This window comes from Carassius auratus, chromosome 39 (genome assembly GCF_003368295.1).
Source record: "Carassius auratus strain Wakin chromosome 39, ASM336829v1, whole genome shotgun sequence".
Taxonomy (NCBI): Eukaryota; Metazoa; Chordata; class Actinopteri; order Cypriniformes; family Cyprinidae; genus Carassius; species Carassius auratus.
Window position 1 is genome coordinate 10,238,529 of NC_039281.1, and position 14,465 is coordinate 10,252,993.

General features: G+C 37.2%; 2 protein-coding genes across 2 annotated transcripts in view; one reads left to right on the top strand and one right to left on the bottom strand.

Annotated features, from left to right (window-relative positions):
• The window catches only part of LOC113058065 (WD repeat-containing protein 1-like), a 282,582-nt gene that overhangs the window by 208,848 nt on the left and 59,269 nt on the right, over positions 1-14,465 (bottom strand). The window lies entirely within an intron of this gene.
• LOC113058109 (arf-GAP with Rho-GAP domain, ANK repeat and PH domain-containing protein 3-like) overlaps positions 1-14,465 on the top strand; it is a 32,152-nt gene that overhangs the window by 8,543 nt on the left and 9,144 nt on the right. The window contains exons 2-19 of the mRNA XM_026225801.1: positions 355-1,343; positions 1,440-1,486; positions 3,166-3,248; positions 3,349-3,410; positions 5,187-5,402; positions 5,662-5,731; positions 6,734-6,854; positions 7,166-7,350; positions 7,563-7,669; positions 8,733-8,932; positions 9,233-9,318; positions 9,450-9,632; positions 10,936-11,077; positions 11,344-11,448; positions 12,828-12,984; positions 13,370-13,472; positions 13,568-13,766; positions 13,873-13,936. Of these exons, the coding sequence (XP_026081586.1) occupies positions 427-1,343; positions 1,440-1,486; positions 3,166-3,248; positions 3,349-3,410; positions 5,187-5,402; positions 5,662-5,731; positions 6,734-6,854; positions 7,166-7,350; positions 7,563-7,669; positions 8,733-8,932; positions 9,233-9,318; positions 9,450-9,632; positions 10,936-11,077; positions 11,344-11,448; positions 12,828-12,984; positions 13,370-13,472; positions 13,568-13,766; positions 13,873-13,936 (3,047 nt within the window). The 5' untranslated portion in view covers positions 355-426. The remainder of the gene's footprint in view (positions 1-354; positions 1,344-1,439; positions 1,487-3,165; positions 3,249-3,348; positions 3,411-5,186; positions 5,403-5,661; positions 5,732-6,733; positions 6,855-7,165; positions 7,351-7,562; positions 7,670-8,732; positions 8,933-9,232; positions 9,319-9,449; positions 9,633-10,935; positions 11,078-11,343; positions 11,449-12,827; positions 12,985-13,369; positions 13,473-13,567; positions 13,767-13,872; positions 13,937-14,465) is intronic.

Sequence of the window (14,465 nt, forward strand, 5' to 3'; positions counted from 1 at the left end):
GTCTGTTTGTATAATGTAGTGTATTTACATATTATTTATTTACTGCACTGAGGGCAGATTGAATTATTGGTGGATTAAAGGAATAGTTCACACAAAAAATGGAAATTCTATGATTATTTACTCACAGTTTTTCCAAAACTATATGAGTTTCTTTCTTCTGTTGAATAATAATGAATAATATTGGTAACCAAACAGTTGACTGTAGCCATTGACCTCCGTAATATGGAAAAAAAATACAATGGAAATCAATGACTACTGTCAACTATTTGATGCAAATGATGACAGAATTTTCATTTTTGTGGTATAGATGTCTCTTAATTGCAATGAAACCTATTTTCTTTGTTGTTTTCTCAGATGAATGACTGGTGTCGTCTTTTACTCTTGGCTGGAATTGCTGCTGTTTTGCATGCAGCCGAATGAGCACCCATGCACACTATGGCAACAATCGGTCCATGCTCAGATGCAGAGGACCTGTTGGCTTCCGTCCACCTCGAGAGGTATCTGGACCATTTCCGTCAGGCAGGCTTTCTCCTCGCCCGAGACTTCTGCCATGTGGACAATGTGGCTCTGAACAGGGTGGGAGTCACTGCCACCGGCCACAGGAAGCGTATCCTCAAACTAGTCGAGCACATTCAGCTGATCTGTCAACAGCCCTCGCTAGATCACTGTAATTCAGACTCTGCTATTCACGAAGTGACCCCTGTCAAAGCTCAGCCTCATTCTCCTTCAAAAAGTCCTGGCAGTTCCTTAGAAGCCTTACGTAACAGCTCGGCCCCGAATCTTTGTTCACAAGTGAAGCGCTCGCTCTCAGAGCGTAGCAACAGTGTTGTAAAGCCGGTACCAAAACCAAGAACTGTCTTCCACAGACTGAGAGCAGAGGAAACTTCTTTACCAACGCAACATGATGCACAACTTCATCAGAAATCATCTCAGGATTCACTTTTAAAAGTTTCAGAGGGTTCCAGTACAGACACTGTTGAGATATCTACTGAATCAAAAAAGGACCATTGTGAACCAGGTTTGAGGAATAGTTATCCGTTACCCCCAGTGCCCCCTAGGTTAAATCGAGGAATTCCCCCATCCACATGCAGGAGTATGTCACAGCAGGAGCGTCTGAGCACCCCACCCCTCTGCACCCCTCCTGAGTCCCCCTCGAGTTATCAGTGCTCTCCCTTCACTAACCCACCCGGTTCACCTCCAAGTCCACCCTGCTCAGGGCTAGAGATGGTCTCTAATGAAATCTACTGTGGCACTTTACCAGACACTCCACATGTGTTTTGGAGTCGCTCTGTCCCCGTCCCCCCTCCACGCCAGAAGGTCAGCCCATCCACTGATAATCACAGGTAAACTCTTGTCATTCTGCTGCATTGTGGTTCTTCGACTATGGCAAAGTTTTTTGTTTATCCCCATACAACTAACTAAAGTTTCTCCTCCTATAGCACTTTAGAAAAGTCCAACCCAACTGAATCACCTAAAAGAACATCTGGTAAGTTTATAACCACCACTTATCTTACTGTTATTATTTACTCACCCTAATACGCCTCCTAATATTTATAACTTTATTTTTTTTTACATTGAATGAATAATGTAAAATATTTTCTGCAAGGAAACTGTACAATATAATGGGAATGGGTTTATATTCTGTATTCTCTAGTGCTTTAATGTATGGGGTCAGGACAATTTATTTTTGAAAGAAATTAATATTTTTATTCCACAAGGATGCATTAAATTGATCAAAAAGACATTTGTAATGTTTCAAATAAAAGCTGTGCTTTTGATATTTATATTTGTCAGGGAAACTTCACAATTTCCTGTTTTTAACATTGATAATGATAAGAAATCAGCATATTAGAATGATTGTTGAAGATTATTGATGCTGAAAATTCAGCTTTGCGTCAAATGCCTTTTAACAATAAATTCAAATGGAACTAGTTATTTTAAATTGTAATAATATTTAACAGAACTATTTATTTTACTGCACATTCTATAAATGGAGCATTGTTCAGCAAAAGAGACTTAGGCCCAATCCCAATTCTATTTTATTCCCCTTCCCCTACCCATCCGCCTAGCCCTTCCCCTTGTCCCTTAAAACAGTGTGTCAAGGGGTAGGGGAGAAGATATTCCCCTAAGGATTGGGACACCACTACCATGACATCACACGTCATCAGCATTCGTCGTCTAGCTCTTACAATACACACATATACTGGTGTGCATTAGAGACTTTAATTATCGTCCTGTTTTAATGAGTTGCTTACTGACACACACACATATCGGAAATTGCGCAGCTCACACATCCAGGAGAAAATAAACTTGTCAACACTGCCCCATGATTTTTATTAAATACAGTTTAAATACTGAATCGCTACATTATATTTTCCAGCGACGAGAGGATACAATCGCTGTTTTTAAGTAAACTCACTCTAAAAAGATAAACGAACAGACGCGAATACACGCAACCTCCATTTCTCTCTCTCTCTCTCTCTCTCTCTCTCTCTCTCGAATAGGCAATTTTTGAGAAAATGGTTTAGTGATTTCTAATTATTGGGGGAGTGATCGCCCTGGTCAGACGTATGCTGTGGCACTATTATGCAGTCTGTAATGATATGACGTTAGCAAATATTAGCGATTTTTTGCAAACATTTCTTTGAGTAACATGACCGTTAATATGAACTCACAATTGAATGTAACGTAAAATAAATGATTACTTTTTGTTAAAATCTTTATTTATGCCAAAAAAGCTTAAATGAGATAATTCATACCCCTTCGTTTGAAGTGTGGTCCCGAAAAATCTTCGTTTGAAGGGGTGTCTGGCCCTTCCCCTTCCCCCTTCCCCCTTCCCCTCCAACCATAAGAGAATCTAGACACCGAAGGGGAAGGGCTAAGGGGTAGAATTGGGATTGGGCCTTATTTCACAAACAAGTTTTGAACAATAGTGAAATGCACCAAAAACTTGCTATCCATCGTGAATATACTGTCTCACTTGTGCATATTTGCCTTTTTATGTTATGCTTTGAGCACTATGCTGGGTAGGACAATTTGGCTTAAGTGAGCTTTACACGCTATGCTGTCATTTCTAAACACTTGCGTTGAATTTTTAGCACTTAATATTTACATTTTATCTTACAAATTTATGTTATGCTGCAATTTTCTGTTTAACTGGCATAGTATCTACAGAGGAAGAAGATGAAATGATCAACCCGTACTGTGAAACAGTTTTCCACAGCAGGCGACAATATCAAGATTCACAGGTAAGATGCTTAAAGTAAAAATTCTCTCTAAAACAAATTGTCTCACTTACTCCAAGAGTGCTCCAAAAGGTGCAGTTTATTTATGGTTGAATGTGTTTAGGTTGAGAGGACCAAAAGTGAGGAAAAGACTACAAATAATGAAGATAAACAAAGAGAACATGGGTAAGTCCAAGTATTACCATTAGAGTTTTTTAACAAAAGAAAAAACTCTATGTTTGTCGTGCCCACAGTGTTAAATCCAGCTGTTAATCACATAGTGGCACCTAAAACAATGGGATAAAGAGTCAGTGTGTTTACTTGGATGAGCTTTTGTGTTTTCCAGCCTCTGTAGTGTCTGTAGTGTCTGTCAATGAATGTGTAAGTCTAGTTCCTCCAATGTAAGATGGATATATACCCTAAAATAAAAATTCACTCACCCTCACGCCATCCCAGATGTGAATGACTTTCTATCCTCAGATGAACACAAACGAAGATTTTTAGAAAATAGGGTGACCATACATGCTCTTTTCCCCAGATACATCAATATATTGTCTAAAATATCCAGGTTTTGGCTTTGCTTTCCTGTTTTCATACTTGCTTTTGACTTGAAGCAGCGCTGCGCAGACCGATCGGTGTTTGACATAAACGTCCTGTGAGAGCTACAGAGAGCAGATGCTATTTATGCCACAATTGGTTGATTATGTCCTGCATGTTTTTGCCAAAACTGCTTTTCAGTCATTACCTTCAGCAAGTATGAAATAGAAAAAAAAAGCCAAATCCAATGTAAAAAAAAAAAAAAAAAAGCATTTACAGTATGGTCACCCTATAGAAAAACACTCCATCTCTGGATTGGCAGAGATATAATGCAAGTGGATGATACCCTCAAAGCGGACATCTCTAATTCCACATGATAGTTATCCATACAACCCCAGTCTATGGATTACACTAACATTTTAAAGTCTGAAATGATAAACCCTTGCTTCCGACCAGTTGTCAGACACAGGTTCACCATAGCTTGGTGAAGCGCGCACAGCCGCACGTTGTGAAGTGAAAGTGAAGTGAAAGTGACATACAGCCAAGTATGGTGACCCATACTCAGAATTCGTGCTCTGCATTTAACCCATCCAAAGTGCACACACACACACACAGCAGTGAACAGACACACACACTGTGAACACACACCCGGAGCAGTGGGCATCTTTTATGCTGCGGCGCCAAGGGGGCAGTTGGAGGTTCAGTGCCTTGCTCAAGTACACCTAAAGTCGTGTTATTGCCGGCCCGAGACTCGAACCCACCACCCTAGGGTTAGGAGTCAAAGTCTCTGAACACTAGGCCATGACTTCCCCTTCCCCTTCCCCTACAGAAGCATGATGCAAGCGCATCCTGAAGCTTACGCAAGAAGTGATGTAGAAGCACTTTCTGATGTTTATTTCAAGTGTGAACTCATTTGCATTTTGAAATGTTTGTATTCTTCTCACACACCCATATTGTTTACTTCAGAAGACAACCACTGCAATCTTTAGCTTTCCATTTATATATGAGATTAATTGAAATTCTACACTAATAATAATAATAATAATAATGATTTAGAAAATGCTTGAATGGTTAATTTCTCAATTTTTTTTTTAAATTTTCAGGAAACATTTCTTGAACTGTTCATTTGACTATAATTATATTATATGATATATTATTACAATAACTTTTTTTGATTGCTGACAGTTTTGCTGTTTTTAGTGTAAATCTCACAAAATTTTCCTTTATTCTTAATACAAAAAAAAAGTGGCTTAAGAAAAATGTTAAAGTTAGTTAAAAATGCATTTCATCTTCGTATTATTTGTTGTTTGCTTGTTGGCTTGTTTTCAGGATTTTTACATATCTTTACTGGAACATAAACCTGATTTTTGTTTCGTGTAGTAATATTACTGTACAGTTTATATTTTTAACTTCCTCTCCCCACAGGCAGCACAATCACTCGTGGCTCAAGCGTCTTGATTCTCCAGGATACTGCACTGTGGGTGAACCGTCCCCGGCCTCTCACTCATTCTCTCTCCCTCACAACCTCGGCTCCAATGAAACGGATGAGGACCACATCTCCCCCTACGCCAGCTTCACCTCGCTGTCCGAGCGGGCGGCACCCATCCTCAGCGGCTGGCTGGACAAGCTCTCTCCTCAAGGGTACGCCCCGTCGGGGCTGCTGCTCTCCTCTCATCTCTGCGTCTCCTGCATGCTCCTCACTGGCTGTTTCTGCTCCCTGTCTGTCCTCTCCGGCCGGTTTGTCATTACTTCTCCTGCTGTTTGTTCCCGTCCTCTGCTTGACGTCTTCCAGTGTCTAGATTCATTTCCTCCATGAAGAATTTCAGACAGCACTATATTAAATGTGACCTTTGTAGTGCAGTTGTTTTTCTCTGATGACATCTTTGTTCCTCTGTTATAGAAACTATGTGTTCCAGAAACGATATGTGAAGTTCGATGGGAAGAACTTGATGTACTTTGGTAGTGAAAAGGTAGGATTACATGTGAACAATTCTGAACAAACATCCTGATGTTTTATTATTGAAGGGGTCATATCATGCATTTATCACTCATTTCATATCATATGAAAAGATTGGGGTCAGTATGATTTTTGAAATAATTATCTTATGCTCACCAGGGCTACATTTATTGAATCAAAAATAAATGAAAAACTGTTATACTGTGAAATATTATTACATTTTAAAATAACCGTTTTCTATTTGAAGATATTTTTTTAAGTATGTTGTATTCCTGTGATGCAAAGCTGAATTTAATGTTTTTGTGGAAACTGTGACTTTTCGTCACTGTAATGCATCTTTGTTGAATAAGAATATTAATTTCTTTAAAAAAGAATGTTATTGACCCCAAACCGTTGAATGCTAATGCAGTTTTTCCACCCTCTTTCCATTGCTTTGGCATAAATCCCATCTTTGCATGTGTTTGGGCAGATCTGTAGCTCTGCCATATTGTGAACATTGAATAGTGTGTTAAACAGGTGAACAACACTGAATAGATGCTGTTGACATGTAAAGGCCCTTTCACACCAAATGCAATACAGGAAATCTTGACGAATCACTGTTGAATGGTCTATTCATACAAAGAGTGAAATTAATATCCATTGGGCTGAATGAAAAGCAAATTGCACAAACTATAGTTGGTGCTAATCGACAACCAAATTCACGTGTGTGTTGAACCTTTCAGCACAGCTGTCTGGGAAATTTTATGTTACACTATTTAGTCATTTAAGGTTTGCAAGTTAGTCTTTTTGGGCTGAGCAGGATGTTTGTGTTCCCAAAGTTACACTGCAGGGTGTTTTCATAGTACAATCAACCGATTCATCATGATATATGATGATATATAACCCATTTAAGCACTTCAGGCTTCCTGAAGACCTTCAGAATCCAAAGCATTCCTACATTCACTTGCGTTTTCCTGCAGACGTCACATAAGTTGAAACACTGTTATTCCTAACACAAATGGTGTTTTTTCCTCAGGATGCTTATCCCAAAGGTGTGATCCCCTTAGCTGCCATACAGATGGTCCGCGTTGCCAAAGACAATAAATTTGAGGTTGTCACAAGTCACAGGACATTTGTCTTCAGAGCTGATAATGATGGTAAGCACAGCATTTTTAGCAGATAACTACATTTTTCTAAATTAACATTTATGCATTTGATGCTCAAAAGCGACTTTACAATGCATTTAGATTAAAAGTTCATGCATTCCCTGGCAATTGAAACCCATGATTAAAAATATATTTTTCATGGCAGATAATATATTATTGACATAACCTGGATTCCTGGAATCTTAAAGCATTTATTATGGCACAATATTCCAAAATAATGTTTTGAAAAGTGTTTTACCTTCTTATTTAATTTTTACTTGGTCAAACTAAACCTTAAGATGTCTCTTTATTTCTTTTCATAGTTCAGAGGAGCACATGGTGCAGCACGTTGCAGGAGCGGGTCAAAGAACAGCTGGTTTTCGGCCGCCCACGTTTTGGCCCTGGCAGTCACTGCCAAAAGAGCGGCTTCCTGGAGCTCAAAGGAACCAAGTCAAAGATCTACACAGCTATTATGATGGAGCAGATCTGGTTGTACAAGAATGAGCAGGTGATTAGTTAATCACGTTATAGCCATACTACGCTAGATTTAGTACTAATGATTTACTTTTACTTTTTTCTCTCAGTGTGATGCCATTTGATGAGTTTTTTAAACTTCTAATAGCATATGTGCAATTCATTCAAAAATAGTCCTAAATGATATACGTCATGGAGGTTTAATTCTTAGTTAAAGGCTGACTCTTTGTGATATGTGTTCTGCAGTGCTTTAAAAATGGACTTGGAATTACTGTAATCGAGGCCAGAGGTGCTACGATTCGTGATGGGAAGGGCAAGAGCTTTGATCTCATTACACCTTATAAAACCTTCAGGTAAACCGTTCAAGTCACGCTATGCTTCTGTTAAGCAGCTTGTACGAGTGTACCCTTTTAAGTCATTTCCAACTCTGCTAAAACTTTGTTTAATCGGTGATTTGATGATTTCCAATTTATAAATATATCTAGAGCTGAGTTTATTTTTCTTAGCCCTTGGTTTAAAACAAGAAAAAAGAATTGGTCAATAAGGCAATTTCTTTAAAAACAAGTCCTATTATACATCATATCACACGACTTGAATTCTCAAATAAAAGACAAAGACAAATATGCAGATTTAAAAATAGATAATACATAATATTTAATATAGTTCTGTATTTTAAAATAAAAACTGTAATTATGGTTAAAGGTTTTTTTTTATATTCTACCTTTTATAAGGTTGAGATTTTTTTTTTATCTCTTATGCCTATTTATTTGAAGATTGATTTCTGAAGATTATATTAATTTCTGTGATGACTAAGCTACATTTTCTGCGGCTATTACTGCCGCTCAAGAAACATTTCTTATTGTTGTCAGTGTTGGAAACAGCTGTGCAGCGTAGTATTTCTGAGGGATCCCTGATACAGTTTTATCAGCACTCTTTGATGAACAGAGCGTTCAAAAGAACAGGATTTATTTGGAATTGTCCTTTTTTGTAACATTATGAATGTCTTAACTATCACTTTTTATCAATTTAATGTGTCCTCACTGAATAAAAGTACTAATTTATTGGGGAAAAAAACATTTACAGACCCTAAACGTTTGAATGCTAGTGTATATTTTGTAATACACACACACACACACACACAGTCTGGTTTACTATCCTTGTGGGCACTCTTCATAAGCGTAATGGATTTATACTGTATGAACTGTCTTTTCTATCAGGTTTTAAGTCCCCACCAGTATAGAAATACATTTATACACAAACAAACACACACACATAGACGTTATTGAAATAAAGTCTAAATTTAACTACACACTTAAAGAAAGTAGAGAAGTCATACAGAGGTCTGTTCCCACAAAGAAAGCATGCCAGACCAGAGACATTTAATAGGCATTAAGAGGGTTGTGTGCATCCATGCAGCTTCACAGCAGAGTCAGAGCGAGAGAAGAGGGAATGGATGGAGGCCCTGCAGGAGTCTATAGCAGAAACACTATCTGATTACGAGGTGGCGGAGAAGATCTGGTCCAACAGGTCCAACAAGATCTGTGCAGACTGCAAAGCCATCAATCCGGACTGGGCATCCATCAATCTGTGTGTGGTCATCTGCAAGAACTGTGCAGGTGTGTGGCGTTCACTTATCACCTCGATGACGTTCAGCATTTTAAATTGTGAATTAGACCAGAAATTGGTTTTCCCTTTTCCAAATAGTCACTAGCTTGCATGGTTTATGGCGGTGTTGAGTCTTGGTTGATACTGATGGTGCTGAGAGTTTCTAAGCTCATTTAAGAGTTCATGTGAGGTCCGAACACTACAGATAAAAGTGGCTCAGAGGCACCGTATCAGGAAGTCTTAGTGGGACAAACCGAATGAATGGTGCGTGGAGAGTGATGTGGTGCCTCTTTTGTTCCGTCTGCCTACAGGCCAGCATCGAGGTCTCGGCACAATGGTGTCGAAAGTGCAGAGTCTGAAACTAGACACCAGCGTGTGGAGCAATGAGATCGTTCAGGTAGGGGTTGCCGTGGGGTCTGAGTTTTTTTTTTTTTTTTTTTTTTGCAAACTTATATTCCAGTTATCAGGATTCCTGTGATTTTTCCACAAGTTCTTTTACAAATGGGGCATTATGTTTATGTGTTCTAGCTCTTCATAATGCTTGGCAATGATAGAGCCAATGAGTTCTGGGCGGCCAGACTTCCTGTGACTGAGGAGCTGGACTGTGATGTCTCACCAGAGCAACGGAGAGAGTTTATCACACACAAATACAGAGAAGGCAGATATCGCCACCCTCAACCCAGATTTAGCACTCAAGAGGAACTTCTTAAGGTAAAAGATAAGCCTTTTACAGCTACAGGGGACAGATCATGCAAACCAGTGATAACTTGTGTAACAGGCATTAAGATTTTTCATTAAGTATTTAAGATTATTTATAGTTTTCAAAATACAGTAGTAAATAAAATAAAAATGCTTCAGAAGTGTTGTGTTTCATTTTAAATCACACAGTAAAAAAATAAAAATAAAAAATATCAGGGAATTTTAAAATTGAGTTTTTAGGCCTGGAAGATTTATGGAAGTAAAATAATAATAATAATCCGGTGTGTGTGTGTGTGTGTGTATATATATATATATATATATATATATATATATATATATATATATATATATATATATATATATATATATAATGCCCAATTATTTAATACTACTAATTATTACTTTATTAGTTTTAAATGCACAATTACATAGGTGGTAAAATAAAGAATAAATAAGTTAATTATAATAACTATTAATATTGTTATTATTACTAATATTATTTTTTTGTAAATGCACAATTAAAATAAATAAAATAATAATCTAAAACTTGAATAATATTATTAATATTACTACTACTACTACTAATTATTATTAAATGTAATTAACATATAATCACCATACCCATGACTTTTATTCCCAGTAATGCTCAGTCGTCATGAAAGGTCATGGAAACGTCAAGGGAATGCATTGTTTTAAAAATCTGGGAACTTTATATTCTTGCTAACAGATAACACTGACTGAAACCTTTGTGGAAACCTTGTGAAGATGTATATAATCCTTTCGCTTTGATAATGATGAGTTAATATTGCTCTCAGTTATCTTCAGAGCCAAATAACTTTTAGCACCTTTGCTCAATAAATGCATTTCCCTTTTCTCTTCTGCAACACACTTAATTTTGAAATACCCTGAATACTTCCTCAAATGAGAAGTGCGATGCACTATCGCAGGAGTAACAGCTTTGCTTCAAAAGAAAACTTTTAGATCAGTCTGCGCTGGGCCAGTGAGGACATCCCGTCTTAATATAGCTAGAGCCATCTAAGTATTATGCCAGCGGTCAAGCCAAGATTAGTGTGTATTATTCATTCTCAGGACTTTACCAAGGCTATCATTTGTGTGTCCAGGCTACCTATGAACCCCTGAAAAAGCCGATGGCTGTGTCGTGAATTGAAAATAATTAAGAGCGATAATAAAAAACTGCAATGCATAGAAGGACTTCTGGAAGAAGCTTTTAATGTCCTTTAGCAAAATATGCAATTAGCGATGCATTTGTTGAAGTGTGTATATGTTTGTGTGTGTGTGCGTGGTCACCCTGCAGGCGCTGTGCACCGCTGTGACTGAGCAGAACCTGCTGAAGACAGTCACTCAGATTTTTGCGGAGGCCGAAGCCGTGCGACTCGCTGACGCTAACGGAAACGATAAGCGTGCATCCCCGCATTACTCATACACACAGTCAGCAGGTATGATCCAGTACTTCACTACAGACATGTTTCTTAAAGGGGAATATTTCATTTGACAGGCACCCTGTCGGAAACGGGAAAAATAAACTCAATCACAGTTCCTTTAAAATTCAACATCTTGAACATTATGAAAAAAAAAATGTATTGATGTTTTTGCAACTCTCTTTGTTTCTCTGTACTACAACAACAATACAATTACACACTGTGGTGGATATGTCATCCTAAAGTGAGGTGTGAAGTATCTTATCGTAGTTTTCTGGATTCAGATTCCTGTGTTTATGATGAGATCATGCAGCCCGTCCTGTACTCCGGCTACCTCTACAAGTCAAGCTCCTTGAACAAAGGGACATTATCCCGCAGAACCAGAGACGGTAGGCGACTTTAGAAGCAGAATGAACCTCTTCAGTAAAAATAAAGCTACTCAGAACTACTTCATACTCCTGCATGGAAATGCATTACAAGTTATGTAATCAGATTACTTTTTCAAGTAACTAGTAAAGTAACGCACTACTTTTAAATTAAGTAAATTAAATTGACAAATAAGTAACACAAGTACTTTTTTCCCATTTATTAACTGATATCTCTTCCGTCTCTATGTTAAGTTAAAAATTAACTATTGTGTTTTTTGTTATTAAAAAACAATAAGCATTCCCATCCCGGGTGATAAAAAGTAACATTACTTTCCAATCAATGCAATGAATGCTTTTTATGGAGTAATGCAGTTTTGTAATGCATTACTTTTACAATTAACTGCTCATCAGATTGTGTATTTATTAAATGAAATGGGTATTTTACCTAAAAAACATTACAAAATTAAAATGCATTCAAAAGTTGGGGTTCAATAATAATTTTGGTAACACTTTAGAATAAGGTTCCATTAGTTAATGTTAGTTAACTACTTTCGTTAACATGAACTAAGCAAGAACAATCCTTCTACAGCATTTATAAGTCTTAGTTCATGTTAATTTCAACATTTACTAATGCATTATTTAAATCAAAAGTTGTGCTTGTTAACATTAGTTAATGCACTGTGAATTACCATGAACTAACAATGAATAACTGTATTTTCATTAACTAACATTAACGAAGATGAATAAATACAGTAATAAATGTATTATTCATTGTTTGTTCATGTTAATTAATACATTAACTAACATTAAATAATGGAACCTTATTCTAAAGTGTTACCATAATTTTTTTAAGAAATGTTTAAAATGCATTCAGTTGATCGAAAGTGACACTAAAAATTGTTCTTTAAACTTTCTGTTCATCAAAGAATCCTATAAAAATTTATCATGGTTTCCACAAAAAATGTAAGCAAATGTTTTCAACATTGTTAATGACCAGAAATGTTTCTTCAATAGTAAATCAGCATATTCGAATGATTATGTGACGCTGAAGACTAGAGTAATGATGCTGAAAATTCAGCTGCACATTACATGAATAAATTACATTTGAAAATATATTCAAACAGAAAGCAGTGATTTTAAATTCTAATAATATTCCACAATATTACTTTTTTTTTACAAAATAAATACAGCCTTAGTGACCTTAAAAGAGACTGTAAAACTACATTCAGACGAGTGTAAAACATGAGCATCTGAATACTGCTCAGTTCAAAACATCAGTGGTCTTGGACTTTATACTGACATCTTATACGAAACAGCACTGTAGTTTGATTGTTTTTGTGTGTGTGTGTGTGTGTGTGTGTGTGTTTTCTTTAATTACATGTTTGATTTGATTTATTCAGCAGATTTTCAGAAGTACTGGTGTTCGGTGGAGAAGTCCATTCTCTTCTATGAGTCTGACAGATGTCATGAGCCCAGCATGAAGATCGATGTGAAAGACATCATCTGTTTAGGAGTTAGCAGACCAGACTCCAGCAACAACAGCGGCTTTATTGACAAGTGGGTTTCAGTGAATAACCCAACATCCTATAGGACATATGTGACCCAGGACCACAAAACCATCATCTAAAAGCTGGATAAATAATCTTTCCATTCATTTATGGTTTGTTAGGATAGGATAATATTTGGCCGAGATACAACTATTTGAAAATCTGGAATCTGAGGGTGCAAAAATTCTAAATACTGAGAAAATCCCCTTTAAATCTATGCAAATTAATTTATTAGTAATGCATATTACTTATCAAAAATTAAGTTTTGATATATTTATTGTAGGAAATGTACAAAATATCTTCATGGAACACAATCTTTACTTAATATCAGGGTCACATAAGTCATAGTATCTTAATCATAACATAACAATATGATTCTTCATTGTTCCTCTCAGATTTCGATACACATTTGAACTGTACCTAACATCTGATAAACTGATGCAGTTTGGCTTGGAGACTCCAGATGCGTTGCACAGTTGGGCGAGAGCAATAGGGAAGGTAAATATTAATCAGTAACGCTGTTCTCTGTGTAGACGGGAAATAGCTTGACACATCAGTGCATTGGTTCTGACCTGGGTTTTGATCTCTGGCAGGCCACCACACCTCTCAGCTGTCACTGTCTGCTGGCGCGAGAGTTCGAGCGCGTGGGCGTCCTGCACTACAAGGCCATGCTAGACCCACAGCAGTGGAAAGAAGGCTTCTTTGTTCTGCAGAAGTCCAACCTGTTCATATGCCCTGGAAATGATGGAGCCGCAGAGGATATTATAAACCTGAAACGGCTACAGGAGCTCAGTGAGTCCGTTAGCTCAATCACTGTGAAACTGCTGCTAAATATACCCTCAGGGATTAATAACTGAGCTATGTACTTATCAGTCTTTGTCTTGGGTTAAAAATAAAGGCATTGCATCGGAAACAGAGAACCATGAGAAGAAGGACATCCTGGTTCTTGTTGAGAAAGGAAGGTGGGTCTTTGACTTCTATTAATGAGTATGTTTAAGCCAAAATGAAACCTGTTTGCTTTCTTAAAGGAATAGCTCTCCCCAAAAATGTATTTTGCTTAAAAAATACCATAAGGCCGTTCAAGATGAAGTAATTTTCTTCATCAGAACAGATTTGAAGAAATTTTGCATTCCATCACTTGCTCAGCAGTGGATGCTCTGCAGTGAATGGGTGCCGTCAGAATGAGAGTCCAAACAGCTGATAAAAACATCACAGTAATCCAAACCACTCCAGTCCATCAATTGTGAAGCAAAAAACTGTGTTTGTTCAACAAATCCATCATTAAGATGTTTTTAACTTCAAACCGTTGTATCCGGCTAGAATCCATAATTCATAATTCTCCAGTGAAAAAGTCATCTCATTTGCATCGGGAGAGAAATATGCATAGAAGTGAAAACAGTTTTAAACAAATACATCAGTGTATTTTGATGTTGATGTTAACAAGGGATGGACTTTTTCCACTGGATTAACCAATGTTATGGATTATGAAGT